General features: G+C 37.2%; 1 protein-coding gene across 3 annotated transcripts; it reads right to left on the reverse strand.

Moving 5' to 3' along the window:
* LOC120772865 (synaptogyrin) lies at positions 1–27,567 on the reverse strand. 3 transcript variants are annotated; one of them, XM_040101694.1, is made up of 6 exons: positions 27,341–27,567; positions 26,382–26,614; positions 4,875–5,109; positions 4,626–4,765; positions 2,432–2,609; positions 1–755 (listed from the first exon to the last, which is right to left on the reverse strand). In XM_040101694.1, exons 2-6 carry the CDS (start codon positions 26,508–26,510, stop codon positions 712–714), a joined length of 726 nt encoding a protein of 241 aa, XP_039957628.1. In that variant the 5' UTR covers positions 26,511–26,614; positions 27,341–27,567; the 3' UTR covers positions 1–711. The 3 variants fall into 3 exon arrangements, with proteins under 3 accessions (XP_039957628.1, XP_039957629.1, XP_039957630.1); XM_040101695.1 differs by having other exon boundaries at positions 27,334–27,567; XM_040101696.1 differs by lacking the exon at positions 27,341–27,567 and adding an exon at positions 26,933–27,111.
* Positions 27,568–27,636: the final 69 nt, after the last annotated feature.

Raw genomic sequence — 27,636 nt, forward strand, 5'->3', positions numbered from 1 at the left:
AAAAATTTTTTTTTATTTTTGCAAAAATTTTTTTAATAAAAAAATAAAAATAATGCAAAGTCAATAAAAGTAGCTTCCACCTATGCATAGTTCAAACAATCAAGTAGTTACTGTAGTGCCATTTTATAATACACAAACGCTTTTAAGTTCATGGTCCACAATTCAATAAGTACCTCAGACTGACACATTATTTTGAGAGCTCAGCACCAACAGGCTTCCTTTCGAAAACGAGTAACGTCAAGAATCCTTAACAAAGCTCCGCTAACCTCAAAATAGCACTTCTCATGAAACAAATTATTTAAATTTGCTGAGATACCAATGAAGCTTGCGGCCTAATTTCATCTCTGAATGTGCGTTGTTTGGGTGATGGGCAGAGCTTTACAGCTTTTTCGTGGCTTTTGTGAGCACCTGTCTTTTGTCTTTCGTTTAGCAAATATTTTTTATATATTTTTTTATTTTATTTATATTTATTTTACGTTACTATTTCATTATGTATTTATGTATTCATGTCTGTATATGTTTACTATCGGTGTTTGCGGTTCATTTATTTATTTAAAAATTAACTTGTTTTTGTTCTGCTAAATCTGTACAGCGCAAAGCATACTTAACTCACAAATGCCCAATTGCATGAGCTTTAATGGCGCTCACACGTTATTATATCTTAGCCTATTATAATGCTAATGTTGTACACGTAGTATTAGCTCGCTGACTTTAATAGGTGGGCTGTTGGTATTCCATGCCTTGCTGCTCCATACCTATTTTATAAAAACAAAAAACATCAAAATGAATCAAAATATATGCATCAAATGGATGGTCCAATAAATATTTAGCCGACAAAATAAAAATTTGGAATAATTTGGTTTTATTGCTCAGCGCGGTCTCCTTGTAGCTCAATACATTTAACCAAAGGTGGATCTGGTTGTGAACAAGGACAAGGCGAAATATCTTCTGTCATCAAAAAAACATTCATCGCACTCCCGACTTGGCCTGCACGTCACTGTTGACAGCCATAACTTTGAAGTCGTAGATAATTTCGTCTATCTTGGAACCAGCATCAACACCAACAACAATATCAGTCTTGACAACCAAGGCAGAATCAGTCTTGCCACCAAGTGCTACTTTAGACTGAGTAGGAAATTGAAAAGAAAAGTCCCCTCCTGACGAATAAAGATCAAACTCTACAAGTCACTCATCATTCCCGTCCTGCTTTATGGTGCGGAGGCACGGATAATAACATTACCTGAGGAGTCGACCTTAGAAAGGTTATAGAGACAAGTTTTCCGGAAGATTTATGGTTCTTGCGCATTGGCAACGACAAGTACCGCAGTTGATGGAACGATGAGCTGTACGAGATATATATAGTTCAGCAAATCAAGAGGCCACTGATGCGCTGTCTAGGTCATCTTGTCCGGATGGAAGAGAACACTCCAATTTTGAAATTTTTCGATTCAGTAGGACCTGGCTGCAGTTGGTATCTCGATATTGCAGTACTCGAAGCAGTACTGTATTGTTCACTAAGTAACTTCGTATTTTTTTAGTGCACTTTAAACACGATTTTTTATTCTTTAAGACATTTTTTAAAATTAATTATTCTCCATTTGGGTCCCATATCTTTTGTCATCTTTCGAGCAAGATATTAATTCCACGCTCATAAAATGTTTGATCTCTGCAGGTAAAAATCTGGTCCAAGTGGTTATTGACGTCTTGATTTGAGGTAAAGGTCCTGCTATCAAAAAATTTTGCAGTAGCCGGAACAAGTAATAGTCCGAAGGTACCAAGTCTGAAGAATAGGTGCTTCACTCAATTTGTCCAGCTGATCACAATACCCTTCAGAATTGATCGTGGTATTGTCGGACAACAAATAGACAACATAACCTTTGTTTGGTGACTATCGGTCTTAGGAGTGGTTTGAGCTGCTTCATCCTTGCACTTGAGTCCTTCCAAGATGTGGTGCACCCTTAAGATCAAAATTGCCGGCACGAAATTTTGCAAAGCACTTTTGGTGTAGACGTTCGGTCTGGCTTTCACTTTATAGACCGATAGGTCAGTCTTCGCTTCCTTTGGAGCGGAGCTATTTTTATTTTCTTTTTTGTCCATAGTCCTCAGTTGAAATGTCTCAGTTCTAAGATTCGACCGGTACGTCAATCTTCAGCTTTTTCAGAGTGGAGCAGTTTTTTTTTTTGTTTCTCGTTTGTGCCAGTGAGACAGCGTCAAGCACTACTATCAAGTGATCTCACGGTTTCAATTGTTATCCTCAGTTGAGATGTCTCAGCTATTTCGCAAACCTTCAATCGGTGGTCTTCTATTATGAGGAGATGGACTAGCGTCTACGAGAATGTAACATACGATAGTAACTTTCGAGTGGTGAGCCTAAATATTTATTGAACCACCATCGTATATGTATATGTATACAAGTATAATTATATCCTACCTTGTTGTTGTTGGCCACTAAACGGTGACGTACTGTATTGATCATTGTCGTTGTCCATGGAGTAGCTTGTGTATGCTTGCTGATGCACAACGTTCGCTGGATCCGTTTCAAAGGCGGATGTGAATTCATCGCCGGCGCCGATCAGGAAACGTTTGTAGGCGAGAAAAGCGCAAAGTGCCTAAATGAAGAACAGTATTATACTATGTATATTTGTAAATAACTTCAATGTATGATAACGTAGATAAATAAAAGAATATGAAGTAACAAACTGACATTTACTAAGCTCGGAAGCTTGGTAAGATAAGAAAATATTCTAATATAGAAGCTAGCTACAAACTACCAATGACAGCAGCTATTTCAGATCAAGGTTATGGGACTAACAGGCCGATGTCGAGACAAACTTATTTCTTGTATGTAAATCAAAAAGTCGATCCTGTGACAAAAGCCAGTAAGGATTGCACTTGACCAACTAAGAACGTCGGTATATTGTGATACCGAAATACTCCTAAGTATCGATCTCAATCGACAAAGGGCTTTGAGCCTGTCTCAATGTTGTTGAGGCGGCTATATCAATTTCGTTTAATTCGCCAAGTTCGCCGAAGGTATAATTGGCGAAATGTATCAATCTCAGTCTTTCAAAAGGTTAATTGTGGAGAAGAAAGTGCTTTTCTCCAACACAATCCTTTAACAATTTGGTTCCGACAAGATATTTAACTTTATTCCACGTATTTTCATTGGACAATGTCCGCTAAGAACTCCTGCATTGCGGCAAGATGAACTTTGCTAAGAGCATGTAGTTCAGTGGATCTCCGACATTCTACTATAGGCTAGTAAGATATTGTGGCCATACAGAAGCTGGTTGTTAACCAACGTTTGAAAGCAAGAGGACAACGGAGACTCAGCTCGTTTCCTATGCCATGTAATCGGGACAAGGCTCACTTTCGATCTCACCGGCTTTGCAGTGACCAGCAATTCCATTATGATCAGGCACCCAAAAGAGTCTGCTACCTTTTTGGCGGGCCCTTCTGCGTTGAAATGGACTGCAATGATTCGTTAGCTTCAAGCTAAACTAGCTTCACGTCAATAAGAGGCGCTCACGGATTTGTCGAATCTCGGAAGGTTAAAGTGAGAATTTTCTTTAGCCTAAAACTAGACTTGACGTAAAGCTTCCTTCCGCGATTCGACCCATCCGTGACGCATCTTCTCCTTAGACTTCGTCCCGTCCACAAATCCCTCGACGGCATGCAAGCAGAGACAAAACCACCAAATGTAGACTCTTAGATGCCTTCAGAAAATTGTAAGGAGATTTTCGGAATGTCTCTGCTTAAACTCTTTCATGTACCCAATATCCCTCAGCCGTACGGCGACCTCCGCTGCAATACGTCTGCCGACTTTTTCTCAATTCTTCTTCGGCAACCCTCTCTGGTATTTAAAATTTTGTCAACTCCGAACCTCGCTAATCTTCTCTGATACTTAACTTAATATCTGTATTGATATTCACAAAGATGACTATGTATACATAGTATGTGAGTTCTAGACCTTGAAAAACATTAAACATTTGCTAAACACTTTAGGAACACTTATAAATTTCGAAGATCTACAAAGTCTGTCTGTATATATACGAACTAGTCCCTCAGTTTTCAAGATATCGTTTTGAAATTTTGCAAACGTTATTTTCTCTTCAAGAAGTTGCTCACTTGTCGGAACTGCCGATATCGGACCACTATAACATATAGCTACCATACAAACTGAACGATCGGAATCATGTACGGAAAACTTTCACATTTGACCATGTATCTTCACGAAATTTGGTATAGATAATTTTCTAAGGCAACAATGTAATCTTATAAGGAATTGTTCAGATCGGTTAACTATAGCATATAGCTACCATACAAACTGAACGATCGGAATCAAGTTATTGTATGGAAAACTTTCACATTTGAAAAGGTATGTATATTCACGAAATTTGACATGGATTACTGCTTAAGGTAATAATATAATCTCCGAAAAAATTGTTCAGATCGGATTACTATAGCTTCCATACAAACTGAACACATAGTTACTAAAAGAAATGCACCTGTGCAGGGTATATTAGCTTCGGTGCAGCCGAAGTTAACGTTTTTTCTTGTTTTAGTTAATTAATGATATAACGAAACTATGGAAAATTGTTTACATTTAACTTCCTTTTACTCACCCACACAAAAATCGAGAAAAAAGAGAAAAATATTGCCGCTTCCATATTACTAGAGCCAACACCACCTGGTGGCATAGGCGCAGAGGACCACTGCGACCACAAGTACACAAACGAAATGAAGTACATGAAGGCCCAGAATGCTAAAAGCAAAATACAATATTAAAATTATTATAATTTAACAAACTTGTAAATCACAATGCCGGGTTTGAGCTCTTCTCTCAAAACGAAGTCACAGCAATTGACACTCACCTGAGAATCCCATATCCGCCATCACATAACGTTTCCTGCTCTTCACCGATGACATACGTTCGAACAGGTACTCACCAGCGATGAAGGCCATCGACGCCAGAAAACCGAATACACCGATTGTATTGCCATATTTGCACGCCATGGCATCGCCATTGTACAGACACACCTCCTTGCCATTCTCGTCGGTGCGCCAACCCTCCGATGAAATGCAGCCAAAGACAACGATGGAAAAGAGCTGAAAGTAAAATGAAAATTGAGCATAGAGAATAGAGAAATACTGCTTGTATTGTAGGTATGTGGGTGTTTGTGTGTGTGAATGACTGTGTATAGAAAAGCGTTAGATGGTACGTGATAATTATTATGTAAGCGCCGCCTGAATGAATTTTCAATTAAAAATTCTCATTAAGTGTGTATAATGTTAACAGATTGAAAAAGTAATGTGACTTTGCGAAATTAATTAACCCTGAAAATTGAGTTCATTACTTTCACGACGCACTGTAGATACGTATGTTTGGTATAATAAGGTTAATCATTTCAATTGAGCCGATTACAGCAACAATGTATAGGAGAGATAATATAATTAGTATTTTCAAGAGGTTTTAAGTCTAGAATTTAGCAATATTTATTTCTTTAGTAAAGCTGTTGATATACATATACATATATGTACATATATATTTAATTTAAAAAAATATTATATAAATATGTATATATACATATATTATATACATATATATATATATGCCTTACGCACACTCTGAAAACTATTACCTTCACAAGTGGCAACCAAATGCCATACGCTCGGTTGTCCGTGCTGAAACAACTATTGAATATTGACTATTCCTGTCATGTAGCACCTTGACCCATTTCCCTAGCGACCGCACACAACACAAACACTCAACTCGGCATTTCATGCAATCCAATTGAAGTCATGAAAATTTATTTTTATTATGCTCAAATGCAATATAAATTTCCATAGTAGAATTGGTACGTGCACACTTCATAGCGTCAAGATTCCAAGAAAAAATTAAAACTTATTGCAATTACGAGTAAATCAACTATGAGCTATACGGACGAAGTTTCTTCAGGGGCGAAAAATAGGAAATACGTGAACTTTGACTGCACAGAAGCTCAATACCCTTCACAGGTGCATTTCTTGCAGCAACTATATAGTATGGATGATATTGATATCATCGGCCTCAACACCCGCGCCGTTAGTTCTGCTTTCTCCAGGCTGGACAAGGAAGCACAGAAAATGGGTCTGGCAGTGTACGAGGGCAAAACGAAATATCTCCTGTCATCAAACAAACAGTCGTCGTACTTGGGACTTGGCTCTCACGTCACTGTTAACAGTCATAACTTTGAAGTTGTAGGTAATTTCGTATATTTAGGAACCAGCATAAACACCACCAACAATGTCAGCCTGGAAATCCAACGCAGGATTGCTCTTGCCAACAGGTGCTACTTCGGACTGAGTAGGCAATTGAAAAGTAAAGCCCTCTCTCGACGAACATCAAAAAGCTAAACTCTATAAGTCGCTCATAATTCCCGTCCTGCTATATGGTGCAGAGGCTTGGGCGATGACAACAACCGATGAGTCGACGTTACGAGTTTTCGAGCGATTCTGCGAAAGATTTATGGTCCTTTGCGTATTGGCCACGGCGAATATCGCATTCGATGGAACGATGAGCTGTACGAGATATACGACGACATTGAAATAGTTCAGCGAATTAAAAGACAGCGGCTACGCTGGCTAGGTCATGTTGTCCGGATGGATGAAAACACTCCAGCTCTGAAAGTATTCGACGCAGTACCCGCCGGGGGAAACAAAGGAAGAGGAAGACCTCCCCTCCGTTGGAAGGACCAAGTGGAGAAGGACCTGACTTCGCTTGGAATATCCAATTGGCGCCACGTAGCGAAAAGAAGAAACGACTGGCGCGCTGTTGTTAACTCGGCTATAATCGCGTAATCGCTACGCACAGACTACTTTTGATCCTTTGCGTTACCAGTTAGAGTTTCGTTAGGAAGTCTATGAGGAGTAGGCATCCTTTAGGATGCTTGACGCTAATTTGAGCAGATCCAAGCCATGGCAAGCGTTTGCTCGCTGGCGAAGTGCTTGGCGAAAGTCAGTCAGTCGGAGGTAATGTACGCGGCGCCCATATGGAGACCAGCAGTACAAAATAAGACATACTGCAAGAAAGCAGGATCTCTGACGCGACTTAATGCAATTAGAGTTATTTGTGAATTCCGCATGGTGTCGCACGAGGTAGCTGGAATCATAGCGGGTATCATTTCACCGAACATAATGGCATTAGAGCTCAAAAGAGTCTATGAAAAATCAAGAAGCGTTGGAAGACGTCTTACAACAGCAGAGCGAAACGAGGAAAGGCAGGAAAATATATGTGAGTGGCAGAGGCGCTGGGGCATGGCAGAAAATGGAAGGCGGACGTATAAACTAATCAGAAAAGTGAAAGCATGGGTGGAGAGAAAGAACGGTGAAACTGGAACAGAATGTTCCTGCCGTGATGACAGCGAAAACGCGCAGCATATTTTCTTTTACTGTCCGAAATTCGAAGTAGAGAGGAATGACTTAGAAATTATTACCAACAAACGTGTGACTCCAGGGAATATAGTGCGCCACATGATACGTCGTGTGGAATAAAGTGAAGAATTGATCCGCAATTGCTCTCCAGGAACTGAAAAAAAACAAAAGGCAACAAAGTAGCAAGAAAAGGAGAAGTAGAAAAGAGTAGTTCAGAAGGGTGCCAATGAAAAGCTAATCTTGGCTGAGCCTGGTTTTGCGAAGAAATGCTTAACAGCAGTCCCGTAGAATCAGTTAACTGTAGTCGGAGTTAGGGTTTAGTACGTCGGTGTACTGTTACGCAAGTTCAGCATGGTATGATAATTCATACTGAGCGTGGTCCCGAAAGAGGTGTACCCTTAGCGGGCAGTATGAATCCTGCATGCTGTCTTGGACTGAGGGTATCTTTGAAAAATTCCCCCTTCGAAAAGAAAAAAAATCTTGCCAATGCGTTACAATTGCACAAGAGTTGCAAGATACTCTTTCCAAGAAGAAAATTCCGTAGTCGTCTCGATTTGTCAGTCCCATTTTACAGGCGTATGCCTCCACAAGACTGTAACCAGTAACAGCCGTACACCACTCTTTTTTATCTCGTTCATTATCTCAATGCTTCGGATTGCATTTGTGCCCTGACCCGCAGTTGATGTGAATTCGCTTGCTTCTGGCGACACTCTCCACTGCTGCCTGCATTTCAAGACACTTCTGGTCGCTGTGTAAAACCAAGTTGAAGCCTTGATTGCCTTGATTGCTGCTTGACTTTCTACGTACATGTTGACTCTGATATTTCGTGCTGATGCATTAGTGGTCAGCTCCGCGGCTTTCACAAAGCAAAGTCCTCTGTTTGAAATCCATATACTGCATTGGTCCGGCAGACTGTTTTTACTGTGAATAGCAGATCACCGCTCCAACTTCGTAAATACATAATAAATATGATATATTCTAACTTTTCGACAGTGGAAATGTTATATTTAATTGAAAATACAGGTGACTGTATTTGAATTTTGTTTTTTGAAACATCATTTTAATTATTTCAAATTTCTACTTAACCGGAACGTATCTGGATTGATATCCGGTTCTGGACCGTCAATTCTGTAGTATTCGTTCGCATTAGCAAATATTTTTAATGCTTCTGCAACTACAAAATCCCTTACATTGCCACATATAACAAATGATTACATAACTGCCCAAACACGGCATCAAACAACAATTTAAGGTAGTCTCTGCATTGTAAGATTATAAAAGTTCCAACCTTCGCTAGATGGTAATCGAAATGATAATAGAACGCGGAATACTAGTATCTTTCAGGCGCCACTTTTAATTAAAGAGCAGACAACCAAGCAAAGAATAATCTCGCTTCGTAAGCTGATACGATAACAATCATATGTTTGCTCAAGTCTCCAACGTATACTCAATGTTATCAACCGTGATCAAGTGCCACCGCAATCAAAGCATCAATAGACATAATAATGAATTTTCACGTACCAAACAATTTCACGGGCTTTCTTTATACCGCCACGAGTACGTAGAAATCGCTAAATATAAACAGTTAAGAGCTTTAGGCACAATTTCCTACTATATGTATGATAAGGTATTTTTTTAGATGTTTCAAACTTTATAAAGGTATAAGACTTTCAAGACAACTCTTAAAAAAAAACACTTGTTTGATATGTATAGTACATGGTACCCGGAAATTGTTAATAAAAAACAAAATATTTAATTATTCATGAATATTTATTTCGTCGCCTTCAAAGTAATCCCCACCAGATTTAATACACATATTCCAACGATTTTTCCAATCCTCGAAACATTTTTCATAAGTACTTTTTGGGATGGCATTCAGCTCTTTCAGCGAATTTTGCTATGTACAAGTATTTTCGATAGACTGAAAACGGGCTCCACGGCAACAGCAATTTCAGTTTTGGTAACAGGAAAAAATCACACGGAGCCAAATCTGGGAAATATGGTGGTTGATCGATGGTATTCATTGCACTTATGGCCTTAAGTTCGGTCACAATCGTGGCTCAATGCGATGGTGCTTCTCATCGTGTAAAATCCTTGACTTGTTCTTCCACAATTCCGGTCTTTATCGACGAATGTTCTCAGGCCTCAATACGACCAAATCGAACTCCTTATTGACCATCTGTCCCGCCGGAATAAATTCATGACGCACCAAACTATGTATATAAAAAAAAAACAATAAGCAACACCATGATTTTTTAGCGGCTTTAACGTGGTTTTATTGGTTTCTGCTCGTTTTTCCCCCTTCATTCCGATGATTGTTGACCTGTTGGCATGCCAAACTCATAAATCCATCTCTTTTAGGCAGTTATACTGCTCTTCATGTATGTGGGATCGGAATTCGCACGATCAAGCATGTCCAAGGAGACCTGTTTACGGTACTCATTTTGAAAAAATTCAACTTTATTAGGACGAGTCGAGCAAAAATGCTTTTCGTACCCAAAATATTCACCAAAATCTTTCGAACGAACTCGCGAGGTTTCTTGCCATCTCCCTCTCACTTGTCCTTGTCGATTTTCAAGCACCATATCCTTCACTCTCGAAGCTCGTCCAGAATGAGGCATGTCTTCAACGATCTCTCGATCGTCTGGTCTTTGAATACTTTGTACCACTCGTAGGCTTGTGTTTTTGATAAAACTGAATCACCGTAAGCATTTTCCAACTGAACTGATTTTTAGCATAGAATCCCGAGTCAAACCATTACGACTGACTGAGTTAAAAAAAAGGGATGAAAAATTTGAACGGCAGAACAGTATTTAGTCTAATACTTCTATACCCCTAAAAAAACAACCTATTATAAGCCACAATAAAAAATCATACAGCCACATACTTAAATCTATGTACTTGTAACTACTTATTGCCCTGCTCGGCCTCATGTGCTACACGCCCACTAACCAAGCTGTCAAGTGAAGTGCCCCCACATACATACACCAAGCGCCAGCTGCCTTCATTTTTACGTCACTTTTTTTTCATTCACCACCACCACTTCTCTCGCCTTACGCATTGTCCAATGCCCACACAATGGCTATTCGCTCTTCCGCTTGTTGTCGGCAAAACCAGCGTTGTCGCCTCCATTCTTATCGCCATTGTAATGCGACGCAGAGTAATGGAGGAATGTCGCAAAAAATCTTCTGCTCTACTTATTTTTGCTGCTATTTAGACATGTTCGCTGCAATAAGTAGTAGGAAGTAAAGCATGGCAAAGGAAAGGAAACAAGTCAGAGATATGTAATATGTTTGAGAACTACTACTAAAGCTATGTATGTATATGTGTCTGGGAAATAACTGCAGAAAGTGCTCGTGCGGCGATTATTGCTATAAGGCGAGTCATGGTATGCCATTATTGGATATTTGAAAGCGGTTGGCAAGGAAACAAAAAAAAAAACAGAAAAGACATAAAGAATACAAATGCATTAGCATAAAAAGTGAATGCGAACAATGAGCAGTAGTACCAGGAAACATATTCAAAATAGAGGCCAACATAAGACGGTAAATATATGTACATACATATATATGACTGTACTTCCTTTCGGTTATACATGTGTATTAATGCATTTTTATATTTTACCCGGTGTGTATGAATACTTGTGCATGTTCCCTTATTTTTCTACATTTTGGAAAATAAATTTTTCCAGAAGTCTTTTTAGCAATTATAATTGAGATCATACAAAAATAGTGGTTTTGAGCGCCGTTCCATGACAGTCGGGTCTACGAAACCAATAGAAATGTTAATAACTGTCTTTGTGAAAGTAAGTAACGGGTGATTTTTAGACGTGTGGGTTTATATGAAATATATTTTACTTAATTCGTTACTAATTTTTTCAAGAATTGTTATTTTTTTGACAATAAATTCCATTTTTCGAATATAAATGAGACATTATTTTTTCGGAATTTGTCTTTTTGATAGTCGTTACTTGATTTATAAGCAGTTTTTTGCCATTTTATAAAAAAAATGGACTTATTCCGGAACAACGTTTGCAAATCGTGCAAATTTATTATAGAACCAATGTTAATATAATCGCCTTGGTAATTCAAGCAACCAAGGATCAACAGGCCGTACAGTGCGCACCCAAGACGCTATTGCTGTTGTGAAACATAGTATCAAAGAAGACTCGAATAAGACCAACCCCATCGCTCGCAACAATTGGAGCTGTGCCCATTCACTTTATGGAAGATTTTGCAAAGGGATCTTGTTTCGTGGGCTAACGAAATCCAACTCGTGTACGAATTAAGCTGAACGACCATTAAGCGCGACACACGTTCGTTGAATGGTCCCAAACCAAGATGGACACCGATTCCGATTTTCACAAAAACATTTTTTCAGCCATGAAACTCACTTTTGGTTAAATGGTAGGTGAATAATAAAATTGTGCGCTTCGGTAAAAGGGAATCATCGGTGCACATTTCTACAAAAACGAAGCCATAATAAGTAACAGTCGAAGGGGAAGGATATAGAGCCATGATTTGTGACTTTTTCGTATCCTAATTGGAGGATATTGATGTGGATGACCTTTGGTTCTAACTACATGATCAAAAAGGCAATCAATTTATAGAATGAAACTTTGGGTGGGCACATTAACTCTCGTCGGGGTCTGTGGCAAGGTCTCGAAGATCATTCGATTTAGCACCACTGTACTATTTTTTGTGGCGTTCTGTGAAATCGCTAATCTACGCTGTTAGGCCCGGGACAATTAAGCGTATTTTTGTTTGGTAGAAATTATACAAAGAGGGTCGAGAACGCGGCGACGACGAACCATCAACAAAAACTGATTATCATACTTCAATAAAATAAAGGAATTGGTGATTGATTGAGAATCGGCGATTAACAGTCAACGATTTTACTGGGATCGTTGGAATATCGGAAGGATCAGAGAAACCCATTTTGAAAGATCATTTAGGCTTAAGAGAAAGCACCGTTGATTCCAAAATCAATAAATGTTTTCGAAAAACTGCATCGCATTGACGTCTCTCAAACAATGCTTTCTGACTACCAGGATGCCTTGGAATGTATTATTACTGGCAATGATTGTTGGTTCTACGCTTACGACCCGAAAAAGGACGATTAATCGGCCGAATACCGTGGTAAAGGTGAGCCGAAGCCGAGGAAACCACATCAAAGCAGATCGAAAATTAAGGTTATGTTGACAGTTTTCTTCGATTATCGAGGTGTGGTGTACTCCGAATTTCTTCCGACTGACAAAACTGACTACAAGGAATACTATTTGAGTGTTATGCGTCGTTTGCGTGAAGCTGTTCGTGAAAAGAGGCCGGAATTGTGGGTCGCCAACTCTGGATTTTGCACCACAATAATGTATGCGACGGTACTGCGTTGATGATTCGTGAGGTTTTCGCCAAATTTTCAACCAATGTCGTGCCGCAACCACCATATTCGTCTGATTTAGCTTCGCGTGACTTCTGGTTATTCTGCAAACTCAAACGACCGCTCCGGGGAAACCGTTTTCAGTCAATAGAGCATATTAAAAGTGAATCGCCACGAGCATTGAAGGCTATTCCGGAAATTGACTTTAACAAGTGTTTCGAGGATTGAAAACAACGTTTGCATAAAGGTATTGCGGGGGTTATGGGAAGGGGGCATACTTTGAGGGGGGCGTTTTGGATTTTAAAGAATAAATTACGAATTTTAAAAATATGAATAAAGTCTTACTAACTCTTGCTCATAGTAGTACATATGTAAGTATAATTTTTTTATAAAACTCTCAAAAAAAATTACTTTTTGAAATAAAAAAGAATCCAAAAAAAATAAAATTAAAAATATTTTATTGTATTTAAGGGGGTATTCTCATGTAATCACTTCGAAAAATCGATTTTTGACAGTAAAGCCTATTGAAAACATGCTGTGAAAAATTCAGACCGAAATTCATAGTATTTGATAAGTTACAGCTCATAGTCGCCGACGTGTCGTAGGCGACTGTCTACCAGGCGCTATGACAAGTCTGCAGCTGCTAAGTTTCTATTGTTTGCATCGGTAAACTTTAAACGCATTTTTCTCGAATCATCATTTTCTGAAACTGTCATGGTCCTACAAAAAAAACTATTCAACCGATTGCTTTAAAATTTACATATGCTCTTCTACTAATTTATAGTTGTCGTCCCTATCAGAATTGTTTACTTTCGAAAATATTTTCATTTTTTTTTAACGATTTTCAACGAAAAGAAAACAAGATTTTCGTAACTTTTTTTGAAGTTCAACATTTTTTTTTTATGAAATTGATTATATTTGGTAGGGACGATAGCCGCAGAACTACTGAATAATAATCCATTCGATTTTTTTATTTCAGACAACATGAACAGCCGCTATCACCATGACCAGAGAACTATTTTTTTTTGTTGGGGACTACTTTGATTTAAAAAAAAATATATTAAAAATGTAAACAATTAAAAAACAAAATTTTGTACATTTCAAAATACAAATAAAAATATATTAAAAAATGAAAATGATTGAATTTTGTTGTCGCTTAAAAAAAAATTTCCTAAAAAGTGGTAAAATGTATGCGTTCACATGAGAGTACCCCCTTAAAATAACACAAAAAACAAAGATATTAATTTCATATGTACGTTGTAGGTGCTTATGCATGTGTGTATTCAACCACCCAAAAAGCCGTAACATTTGTCTGCTGTACATGCTATGTCCTTGCTGCATTTCATTTATCACATCAATTAATATTAAATTATCATTCTGCTTGTTGACGACACAAGCGCAAGCTCCCAAACCAGTGTCAAATACTCTGAATTGTCTAAATAATCGATTGCACTTGCGTAAATAGACAAGATACACAAATAAAAAAAATTATAACAAGATTAAGCACATTTGTAATACATTTGTTATAAATATACATAACTAAATATACATACATTCATAAATGTACATGAATATGGATAAATGATTATATATGTATGTATGTACATATATTGTATACGTATATTGGTTAGTCGAAAAAGTCTTTTCGTATTTCTAAACAAACTTCAACTTATTTTTTTATTTATAATAATAAATATTAAAAAAATATGTACCATTTTGTTCGAACAATTTTTGCCATTTTGCCGCTAGAGACATTATTTCATCAGTGTAAATCAAAATTTAGAAATTTCCAGAACGAAAGCGAGCGAACCATTGTTGTGCTATACGAACTGATACAGCATCACTACCGTAAACTACACAAATTTCATTGATGACTTGCGTGGCATTCTTCCCTTTTTTATACAAAATTTTCAAAAAAAGGAAATATCAAGAAACTGTCAAACTTGTATACTACTTGCAAAGAAATGACGTCACAGAGTAATGTATGTTTATATCAAATGAGCTCTTCATTCTAGATTTCTTCACTTAATTTGTGTTTGCGGACTTTAACTTCGTCTCCACCGTAGTTATGATGCCTTCGCAGGTGCATTTTTTATAACGGTTGATCCAAGTAGAGGTACTTTTTTCAGTAGCAGTCAACTTTTACAAAAACTAAAGCCTCTCAACCTTCCCAAGCGACAACGCTTCGCTCTATGGGCTCTTGAGAAGTTCCAAGAAGTTCCGACTCTTTGGACTAAAAAGCGATGAGGTCCATTTTTTTCTCAATGGGTAAGTAAACTAGCAAGATTATCGCATTTGAGACGAAGAGCAACCGGAAGAGATTCAAGAGCTGCCATTTCGTCCAGAGAGAAACAACGATTGGTTTGGTTTGTGGGCCGTTGGAATTATCGATCAATATTTCTTCAAAAATCAAAGTGAAAACGAAACCGTTAGTGGTGACCGTTAATGATCGAACGAGTCATCGATAATTGAACTCACTGGATGGACCAACATTTAAAAAAGAAAATTAAAAACAAAATAAATGTCAAAGAATGTTCTTGCAAATGATAATAAACTTTGCCCATTAAATTTGAGGCTTCTGTGTTTTTTCTTTAAAGAATAAGTGAACCACGAAATGGATCACCGTTCTATATGCTATAGTTGTCTGATCTAAAGAAATTCTTCATAGATTGTACCAATTACAGTGAGAGACTATATTGCTTATTTACAGTCGGTCATGGCTAAATCCACTCAGCTCGTCACTCTGATCATTGATACATTATATACTTTATATGTTCTCCACCCTTTTCTTTCAGGCTATAAGAATCCATATTGCGCTACTCGTGCAAATAGACGGAAAGTGAGCAACCGTTAGAAATACTAACAATAATTATAATAAAAATAATGAATTGCTCTTTGATTTCAGCACCAGGAATATGCACATGACCACCCACAACATATGGTGTGACAGACAGAATGACAGCTGTGGCGCCAATACACGACACACACCACAAACCAACGCAATGAATCAACATTTAATAGCACAGATGTGGGAAAGTGGCCCACACTGACCTAGTTTAAATTGAAAAAAGAAATTCACTTTCCTTTCTGCCGCTTGCTGCCGTCAAGGCCAAGTTTGCGAAGGCATGTTAGTTAAATAAATAGTGAGTGAAGTTGACAGGAGCTAGTGGGGGTTTCCGATAGCAACCGCCTATCACAACGTTGGCAAGGCTGCCGGACCAACTGTTTTTGAGTTCAATTAAAAGTTAATGCTGAAGCAAGTGGTGAGTATTTTTCCTACTAAATAACTGAAACTAAAGTAATAAAAGTGCAATAGAAGAAGCATAAAAGAAAGCTAAAGCACAGTAGTAAAAGCATCCAACTAACAGCAACAAAAGTAATTAAAGAGAAAAGCTCTTCAATATTTGAATTATGTATACTGCAAAACATACAAGGTCCGGCCAACTTCAGACCGTTCGTCCAGCTGTCGCACGGGAATCAGCTGTTTATAAATTTGCTGAATGACAGTTCGGAGTATTGTTCACCAGTGTACAAAAGCGTTTTGTCAAAAGTGAACGCAAAAAAAAGTGATCAACGATGGAATTCAAACGTAATAGTGTGATTGCTTTATATTTAGCTGGAAAATCACAGCCAGCAATTGTTCGTGAGCTCAAACATCTTAATGTGAATAAAGTTTTTGTTTATCGCACCATCACTCGTTACAATGATACTGGTAGCATCGCAAAACGCCATGGAGGTGATCATCAAAAGAATGCATCGTCACGTGAGATGGTTCAGAAAGTGAAGAAGCGACTTGAGCGAAATCCACGACGAAGTGCCAATCAAATGGCTAAAGAACTGAAAATATCCGACCGCAGCATCCGACGCATATTGAAAAATGAGCTCATGGTCAAGCCTTACAAGTTCCAAAAGGCCCATGATCTCACACCGAAGCAGCAACAAGTAAGACTTCGATCGAATTCCGAACATTGTGTTTTCTGACGAAAAAATTTTTCCAACTGAGCAATTCGTAAACTCTCAAAACGATAGGGTTTACTTGACCGATCGTTCATACGAGAATCTAAGTCATCGGTTGGCCACCAGGAGGTAGCACCAGCCACAAATAATGGTTTAGGCCGCAGCTATGGTGACTGCGCTGTGGCGCTCTCCAATTGTTTTCATCGAGCCTGGCGTCTGTGTAAATGCAACATATTATCGGGAAAGTGTTCTGGAGGCTGCTTTGAAGCCGTGGGCAAACAAACATTTCGGTCGCAATCCATGGACGTTTCAACAAGACTCAGCACCGTCTCACAAAGCGTGAGTGAACCAAGAATGGCTGAAAAACAAAGTTTCGAACTTCATTACGACCACACAACGGCTCTCGAATTCACCAGATGCGAATCCAATGGATTATTCTCTTTTGGAGAGCTAGGTCCGAAGTAAAAAATACACCGGTCTCGAGATGCTGAAGAAAGCCGTTGTCCATGAGTAGGCCAAAATACCGGCAAGTCACATTCGGGCAGCTTGCGATTCGTTTTTGGACCGTCATATCGAGCAAAAGTGAATTAGTCCTGAATTTATGATTATTTTCACACATATTTTACTTTAAAATAAATAAAAGTAATTTTCCAAACCGAATTTATGGCTTTTTTAATTACCCTTCGAGTGCCGGACCCTGTGTGTATGTATGTGTATATACAAAAATGTATGGACTTGGACAGAATAGCTTGTCAACAACAAAGAAATTGAAATATGTAAACTACTGCCAACATGGGACTTATGTAATTACAACAATAAAAACAGCAAAAGCAAAACTTTGTAAACTGTTGGCTATGAGGCAATGCACAACTGACGCCTACGTGTCATAATCATACCCCATAATGGGTGGCATTTTGGGTAGTGGACTGTGGCAAGCTTTCTTACTGAGATATATATATAATTATATATACATACATATGCAGTTTTGTTTTTTTACTTTTTGAAATTCGCCGTGAGTGAAGCGAAACTAATGACAAAGGCAAATGTTGTGCATTAGATGGCCTTGTATGGTCTTGTGCGGGCGGATGAACGAAGAGGCGTGCTGCAGAAGGACATCAAGTGATTTGTGTGGCCTCATACTTATATACAGTACTATATGCTTATGTATATATATGTAAATATATATTTATCATATGCATAAATACATATGTATATGTATGTATGAATATTTTTTCCCTGCATATTGGAAAACAGTATTGACCACACAAATTTCCATTTTCATATATAATTAATGTGAAGTTCTTATTATGTATGACTCTATTATACAAATGAAACATTTTGTCAATTTCAAATTATGTAATCACATTCCATGACGTATACATCCACGTAAGGAACCCTCGCATAACGAAAACAAGAAACCTTGCAGACGAAGAGCTCGAGTTGCCGCGAGAAACGAGAGTGACCCTTGCAAAGCTTCGTTCTGAATTCTGGCTTTCATTCGGGATGCTATAACAGACTAAAATCCTACCTATCCATTAGACCCCGACATAACCATTATACACTGGCCACCACTTTGCATTCCCCACCAAACCCAGCCATCTGACAACCCTCTCCCTTTGGTCCAACGAAGTCGAAACAGCAGGTTTCTTGGATCTTCCGTTGGATGACGTTGAGGAAAACTTAGTTAATCCTTTATTAAAACATTAAAACAACAACACCATCGAAAACCACCTCTTTGCCTAGTCAACTAACAGCCTCTTTCCTTTGTACCAATCCAGTAGAAACGTACGCTTCGTAGACCTTACGTAGAGGCTAATTTTGAACGAGATCAAATTTGACCCGTGCTTAACAAAAAAAAAAACTATATTTTCACAGGATTTAATACAAATCCTTGTAATCGCCTTCAAAATAGCCACCAGAGTCCCTACAAACATGCGAACAAATATTCCAATTTACCATACACTTGTTATAAGCCTTGGCTGGAATGGTCTTTACCGAATTTTTAGTCGTTCCGGTTTCGGCTAATTTTTGGAACAATATTCACTAGATTGTCTTGTCACCAGTAATTGATGAATACGCAGTGTCTTCAGCTATGTTGTCATCGCTTTTTCGACTTCTACTCGACACAGTTTTGCAAATTTTTTTGCTACGAATCTGGCATTGACACGCTTTATACCCAAATCATTAACCAAAATTTATTTAGTACATCATCATTAACCATAAGAACTGAGGTCGGGAAGAGGAAGAGAAGGTGCGTGGTTGAATTTTTAAAAGTCTTATCTAATCTCGACTTCCCGCAAAACTGGGAGTGCTATAGAGAAAAGTTATATGCCAAAGTTTTAGGCAATAAAATGATCTATAACATTTCTACACACACCTCTTTCACATAACCGAAGAATTTATGTGAAAATTTCAGACAACTACTTTTATTTAAAACATTTATTTTTTCTCCTTATTTTGACTTTATATAGAAAAAACCTATTTTCAATCAAAATTCTCACCTTAAAATACCAGATTTTTTTTTTAAAGTTAGTAGGCTTTAGTTTGTTGAAATCTCTACTTACTATGCGTTCAGCTCACCGTTCCATTGACTGCGATATTTGCCGATGCCAATGCGCAAAGGACCATAAATATTCCGCAGAACCTCTTCGAGATGTTGTCATGGTCCATGCCTCTGTACCACATGGCAAAACGGGGATGATGAGTGACTTGTAGAATTTGGTCTTTGTTCGTCAAGAGAGGACTTTACTTCTCAATTCTCTATTCAGTCCGAAGTAGCACCTATTGGAAAGAATTATTCTGAAACAGTTTACTAAAGCTAGTCACCACTAACCGCCGATTGACATTATAGAAGAAAGCTCGACAACAAAATCAGCTGCAAGATTGGCGGAGTTGGTTGGATTTTCCACAAAAACCTTCGGACATAGCTCGATAGGCAAGATGTTGGTGTATAAAATAAACCGCAAACCCTTATACTTGTTCTGGGAGAGAAGGTTTGACGCTAAAAGAGGATGAATGGTGCAAGCACATGCAACCCATTAGAGGAACTTTCAACATCCACACGGATGGATCAAAAAGTGCTGATGGAGTGGACGTTTGGATCTATTGCGGGGAGCTAGATCGCAGGTGAAGCTTCAAGCTGTCGAAATAATCCTGCAACTTTCAGGTAGAAATCTTTGCGGTCAGAAAAGCTGCAGTGATAGCTATTAACACAGAAAACGATATAAAGAATACTAGTATATGTATACTTAAATAGCGAAGCGTCAATTGAAGCAATAATCTCACATTGCATTGCGTCAAAGAATGTCCTTAGAAGCAGGGAGGCAGTAGGTATAGTGCTGCATATATGTATACTGAATTCCAGGCCACAAAGGCGTTCTGGCGAACGAAATACAAGTAGCAACGTTCAGGAAACACGCAGGTCGCTAAAAACGATACGCAATGAAATTTCCGAGAAAGCTGACAAACGGATCAGGATGAGATGGAATGTGTGGCATGAAGGATCGCCAAGATCAAGTGCAATGAAGCAGAAGGAAAAACGCAAGCTTTCTAGTCATGCGGTCACGAAAAGACAGAACGCTTGTTAGCTTATTTACTGGCTTACTTGCTTCACACTGCCGTATGGGCATTAGTAACGTAGACACATGTAGAAAGTGCAGCGAAGTAGGCATGAGAGAGACGCTGGAACATCTCTTCCTCTTATGTCGGACCCTATCTAGAACTCGGCTTAGATATCTATGAGCTTCGCAGTTCAAGGGAATGCATGAAGTATCAGAATTGGATATCAAGTAAACTTCAGCTCATATTAATAATAAACGTCCATCTGACATTACAAAGGACCTATAAAGGTGAAGTGGAAAACACTGATATGTAATGTAAGGAAGGTGGAAATGTGGGTCTACATACTTATATATGACGTGACAGCCAGTCTAAGTAACTTACACTAACATTGGCAATCTGTTGGCAGGACATAGCAATGTAGTGACAGCACTGACGTGAGCAAAAAATCGAATGACAATCAATGCACTGGGGACTCGACTATAGGTACTTGCATAGAGTATGGAAGGTATTATATGCATATGTATATATAATACATATACTCCTAAGTATATGTAGGATACCATATAGGTAGGCGTTGTACATATGTATATAAATGTGTATACAATGTTGTCACGCTGACAATATGAATATCAAAGTCACACTCTACACAAATCATATTGCCAGCAATCAAGTGACGAATATATAATATATTTATGTGGGACATGAAAAAGGGTAAATTTTTGAAATGTGAAAGTTTGTGGAATTTTTTCTAGTTTTATACGCTTCAGTAAATAGTTCTCACACGAAATTCCAGCTATTGCGAAAGCAGTGGAATATTGAAGCAATTTGCTAATTAAAATAGAAAAAAATAACAGCTAAAAAAATATAAAAAAATGTAAATTCAATATAAAAAATTCTGAAAAATATATAAAAATTGAAATATTTTAATTTAACTGCATAACATTGTCATATTTTCATGTATAACCAAGTTTCATGTACTTCTCCTCACAGAACTCAACATTATCACACAAAGACGAGTTCACAGCGACTATAATTATCAGCACACTAACTCGCGTAACGGTAAATAAGCGTGCGTGCTATTATTATGATTCGTGTTAATTACCACAAACGCAAAAAAATCTGAAGCACATGCTCTTGCGCCTGATTTGTATGGCAAGTTGTTAACACAGAAATGTCACAAGCGTCCCAAACTACCGGAAATGTGTTAACCAAGCGGCGATTACTTTAGGGAGCTATAAAAATGAAGTGGAAAACGCTGATATGTAACGTAAGGAAAGTTGATATGCAAGTATAAGTAAGCCGGTATTCTAGTAAATTTTTTTTTAATTCTATAGTTTAGATACTCCAAAATATGTGTAGTCGAAAAAGTCTTTTCGTATATTGTCAATAGATGTCGTTGCAGTCGTATATCTCCAGTGCTACCAAACACATTGTGTTATACCAAATAGCGTTGAAAAGATGAGATTTTAAGCTTCATTTAACAAAAATAAATAAATTCGGCGAAGTTGAAAAAAAGTTACAGCTGTTCAAAAATGAGTGAAAATAATGAAGAAATTCGCCAGATTTTGAAATTTTTGTATAAAAAAGGGAAGAATGCCACGCAAGCCACCAATGAAATTTGTAAAGTTTACAGAGACTATGCTGCATCAGTTCGTGTAGCACAACAATGGCTCGCTCGCTTCCCTTCTGGAAATTTTGATGTGAAAAATGCACCTCGCTCTGGTCGACCTATCGTTGAAAAAGTCGATGAAATTATGGAAAAGCTTGACCAGGACCGTCACATAAGCAGTCATGATATCAATAATACCATGTTCAGACCGACACCTAATCACACGATTTCGGCTGTTGAATGGATTATCCCACTAATCTTAAAAATTTATCAAGATTTCGCCATACAAAAATGACAGTTCCAAATCACTTCATTGAAATGATTTGAAATTGATCCACGCTAAATCTCTCTGTGCGACTCTGATTTTGCGCAATCTAAAAAAAGCCGTCTTTTTATTTCAAAATACTATATAACAATCTTTTCTTTTGATAAATATTAAGCGACGTGAATTCTTGAATGACAATAACAGCTGTTTTTTGATCTTTCTAACGGCAGTGAGAACACTGTTGGGTTATGAAATGCTTAAATATAATCTAATCTTTTAAATTTTCGGTCTGAACATGGTATTAGGAACTTAACGTTCATCATCAAATGGTTTTGAACCATTTAAAAAAGACTTGCTACAGAAAGAAGCTCGATATTTGGCTACTATATGAATTGTCTGTGAAAAATTTAATGAATCGAATTAACATCTTCGATTCTTTATTGAAATGAAATAAAATCGAACCATTTCTGGAGGGAATGGTAACAGGAGACGAAAAGTGGATCAAATACGACAATAATGTGCGCTCAAATAATGGTCGCGAAGCCAGGACTGACACCTCGCAAGGTTATGCTGAGTCTTTGGTGGGATTGGAAAGGAATCATCCACTATGAGCTGCTCCAGCCTAGTCGAACGATTGATTCTACATTTTACTGTCAAAAATGGATGAGATTGAAGCAAGCAATCGAAAAAACGTCGAGAACTGATCAACAGGAAGGGCTTCGACTTCCATCAGGACAACGTTAGACCACACACTTCTTTGATGACTCGGCAAAAACTGGGAGAGCTTGGCTGGGAAGCTTTCCAGCATATAGTCCTGACTTTACACCATCGGACTACCAATTGTTTCGGTCAATGCAGAACTTCCTTAGTGGAGTAAAGCTGGCTTCAAGAGAAGCCTATGCAAATTACTTGACGCAGTTTTTCGCCGAGAAACCAAAAAAAGTTTTACACTGATGGAATAATGTTTCTAGTGGTACATATTTGGTTCATTAAAGTTCATTATAAATATAAAAAAATAAGTTGACATTTTTCGACTATTCTACATTTTAGGTGAAGCAACTTGTGTTAGTTTACAAAACTAGATTAAAAGGATTTTTGTCTGTTAATAAAGCATTGCTTTTTGGAAGAAAAAAATATTTTTAAAGACAAGTTTTGGGTTGATCACTATTATTTGGGATTTGAACAAGGAAAACGAACCATCAAGGATTGGTATGCTAAGTTTAGACGGGATGAAATGAGCAACGAAGACAGTGAACGCAGTGGACGCTCAAAAGAGGTTGTTACCGACGAAAAAGCTAAAAAGATCCCTAAAATAATTTTGGATGTCCATAAACTGAAGTCGTTCAAGATAACATGGTCTATAAAGATAACAACTGAACATGTACATCATATCATTCACGAATATTTGGGTATGAGGAAACTCTGTGCAAAGTGGTTGCCGCTCGAGCTCACTTTTTGACCAAAAACTACGACGAGTTGATGATTCCGAATCATCCGTAGGGTTTGGAGATGTGCAAGCGTAATAAACCGGAGTTTTTGCGTCAATATGTGACAATGGATGAAACATGGCACCATCATTTCACAGCGAAGTTGAATCGACAGTCATTCGAATGGAATGCACATGATGGACCCGCTCCAAAGTGTAGAAAAACACAGAAGCAGGCTGGCAAGGTTATGGTGGCTGTATTTATCGATATGTATGGAAAAATTTTTATTGACTACCTTGAAAAATAAGTGTTTTAACGGGTTACATGGGTTTACGGGTTTCAAAAAAAAATCGATATTTTTTTATTTTTTTAAATTCTACAAGACCTCTACAATATTGTCGTAAATTCATTCAAGTTAATCCGAGTAATACTTTCGGAGATACAGCCTTGAGAACTTGTGCGCTCAAGGCTAGCTAGGCTAAGTGCGCCGTCTTTGAACGCCTTTTTCTCGAAATTGTGTTTTTGAAGTCGGTTGGCAAGAGAGCTACGAGAACTACTCCACTGATCTTTATAAAACTTTACACAGGTCTTTGAGATACAATTCTTAAAGACTGGGTTGAAGAACTTTTTTTCGACAACAACAATTTGAAAAAACTGAAATTTTCTTTTCTTTGTAAAAATGTCTGCCAAAATCCAATTTTCAGTTTTTTCTTTCGTTCAAGTTCTAAGTCAAGGTTTTAACTAAAATGCGTATTTGTCACTTTAGATGATCCTGTAAGGAGTTAACCTGCCAACGTGGGCGCATTCTTTCTCAGGGGAACCCCTGTGTTCTTTCACCAAGACAATGCACCGTGTCACAAGTCAATGTAAACGATGGCAAAAACCCATGAACTGGACTTCGAATTTCTCCGCATTCACCATATTCTCCAGATCTGGCCTCCAGCGACTATCTCCTGTTCTCAGATCTCAATAGAATGCTCGCTGTGAAGAAATTTTCATCGCATGCATAGATGATCGCCGACACTAAGGCCTATTTTGCAGCAGAGGTCAAATCATACAACAAAACTGGTATTGAAAAGTAAGAGGGTCGCTATAATCAGTGTATCAGTGTTAAGCGAGAAAAATTTTAATTTTCTGAAACAAAAACTTGCACAAAAATGTTCTTAGCGGAAAAAACAATAATTTTCTGAAAGAAAAATTTGAAAATAACTATTAAATAGTATTTTATATTAAAAAAAATAACAGTTTCTAAACTTTATAAAATTACTTTTGCATTTATTAGCCACATTTTTGAAATTTATCGCCTAAAAGTATGCAGCGAAAAACGTATATTTATTTATTTGAACGTTTTGGTGACAAATTTTTAATTTTTTGAAACGAAATCCTGATTAAAAATGTATTTTGCGTGAAATATTTCAATTTTCTGAAACAAAAACTTGCACAAAAATGTTCTTAGCGGAAAAAAAGCTAATTTTCTGAAACAAAAATTTGAAAATAACATATTAAATAGTATTTTATATTAAAAAAATAACAGTTTCTAAACTTTATAAAATTACTTTTTCATTTATTAGCCACATTTTTGAAATTTATCGCCTAAAATTATGCAGCGGAAAATTTATATTTATTTATTTGAACGTTTTGGCGACAAATTTTTGCTTCATGTTGTCTTAAAAACAAATATTTTATTATAATTTTAATTTTTTGAAACGAAATCCTGATTAAAAATGTATTTTGCGTGAAATATTTCAATTTTCTGAAACAAAAACTTGCACAAAAATGTTCTTAGCGGAAAAAAAGCTAATTTTCTGAAACAAAAATTTGAAAATAACATATTAAATAGTATTTTATATTAAAATAATAACAGTTTCTAAACTTTATAAAATTACTTTTTCATTTATTAGCCACATTTTTGAAATTTATCGCCTAAAAGTATGCAGCGAAAATTTTTTATTTATTTATTTGAACGTTTTTGTGACAAATTTTTGCTTCATGTTGTCTTAAAAACAAATATTTTATTATAATTTTAATTTTTTGAAACTAGATCTTGATTAAAAATGTATTTAGCGTGAAAAATTTTAATTTTGTGAAACAAAATTTTTAAAATGACATATTAAAAACTAAGTTTGAGGGTCGCTATAATCAGTCATCAACCTTGTAGGGAAGTATGTTAAATAAAAAAGAGTTTTGCCTAAAAAATATGTTGGTTGGGGACTTTTTAATTGACTAATTATATAAATATTTTTTAGTAGAGTTTGAAAGTCAGAAATTTGGTTTGTGTGAAGAAATAGAAGAAACTGTCAAAATCAAATCCTTTTGCATGACTATCTAGTGGTACGAGTATAATTAGAATTTTTTGTGTGACCTTGCTTCGAGTTATGTGTAACCATATTCATAAATGTATAAAAAATAGTAACTGTATATTGTCACTCGAAATGCAAAATAACGTAACATCACTTTTCATAAGTTTGCAGTGAAGGAAAAGCGAAATAACTAAAACAAAATTTGAGTTTTGGTTATAAAACGGTTATATATGGGTTATATATCGGTTATACCTGACGACGGAAGCAAACAATTTTATGCAACATATTTGTAGTATGACGTAGTGAATCGTAAGCAATAAAAAACTCAATTTCAAATCCTCTGATGCATGATGGTGACGATATATGTATATAGTACATAGTATATACTTTAGAAAAATATATAAAAAAATACTAACTGTATGTGCATGAATTTCTACAAAAGCTGCAGAATGTGCGCAAAACTGTCAACTTACCCAACATAGAGCGCGTATCACCACTTGCGGTTTCATGGCAAATGTGAGGGGATCAAAGGCGCCACCCGCCTTGCCACCGCCATACGCGCCGCCAGCATTCATATTCAGAATTTGAGTTAGGATATCCATTCTATTAGTATGTGTATGTGTGTGTTTGCGGGTGGAATGGGTCGATGGTTTTTTTGTTATTCAAGCGTAACTTGTTTATTAAAAATCTATTACTTTGCACAAATCTGAAAGAAACATATAGATGCATTAAAAAAAAAATTTATAAGCAAATATTGAGAACTTTTTAACAACGAAAAACACAATGGCTTTAAATTCCATTTTTTCATGATTTTTTGTGGTTTATTTGAAAGCAAATGCACAATTTCTATTTTTTACAGTTTTTGGTTACAAAACAGCGTGTACACACACACACACAGGCACGCGTACGCGTTTTTCAAGCGAGTTTAGAGGACGAACACACACAGCGAAATACAAACGCGATTCGGTGGCAGTGAAGGTGTGTGGCATAACGGCATTCCAACGCAGCGCACATAGATACTTACATACATATGTATATAACCGTTACAGCGTACTGACGCTTTCACAAGACAGTGTTAATGAAATTAACCTTTCAATAGCATTAAATATGCAGCTAGAACTACTGGCACACACACACACACAGCCGTCTATTTACGCGAAATATTTATGTGCCTGAAGACTTAGCGAGAAATATTTTCGCACAAAAAGAAAATCACAAATAGAAAATTGCGCTTGAAATATTTCGTTTTCACTTATGTATGTATTTATGTATATGCGCGATTGTGTATGTATGTATGGCAAAAATATCTTTTTTTATTAATATCGCTTAGCCAACACTCAAATAATAGCAAATAACTAGCACTAAGAATTATTATTATTTTTTTTTTATTAATTTCTTTATTTTTTTTAGCTTCTGATTGCACACCTCGCACCTCTGTATGTAATAGTTATAGTAGCAGCGTCGTCGTCGTCGTCGTCGCTCGTACAATTCCTAACACTTTGTATGTATACTATGTTTGTTTGTTGCTCGTTTATACGGATTGCAGCACAGCTACTAGCCGTGGTGCTATTGCCACAAATAACGGAAACACAAAATGTACTGAAATCGTTGCGCGAGCTTTTCTAACTGTTTTTCATCTCCTTCAAGTTGTCATGAGTAAGCGCACGAAACAGGTAACACGCCAATGTGAGGGTGGGTCTGCAATGCTGTGCAACCGAGGCGCGCGTA

The sequence above is a fragment of the Bactrocera tryoni genome, chromosome 3 (genome assembly GCF_016617805.1).
Source record: "Bactrocera tryoni isolate S06 chromosome 3, CSIRO_BtryS06_freeze2, whole genome shotgun sequence".
In the NCBI taxonomy this organism is placed as follows: Eukaryota; Metazoa; Arthropoda; class Insecta; order Diptera; family Tephritidae; genus Bactrocera; species Bactrocera tryoni.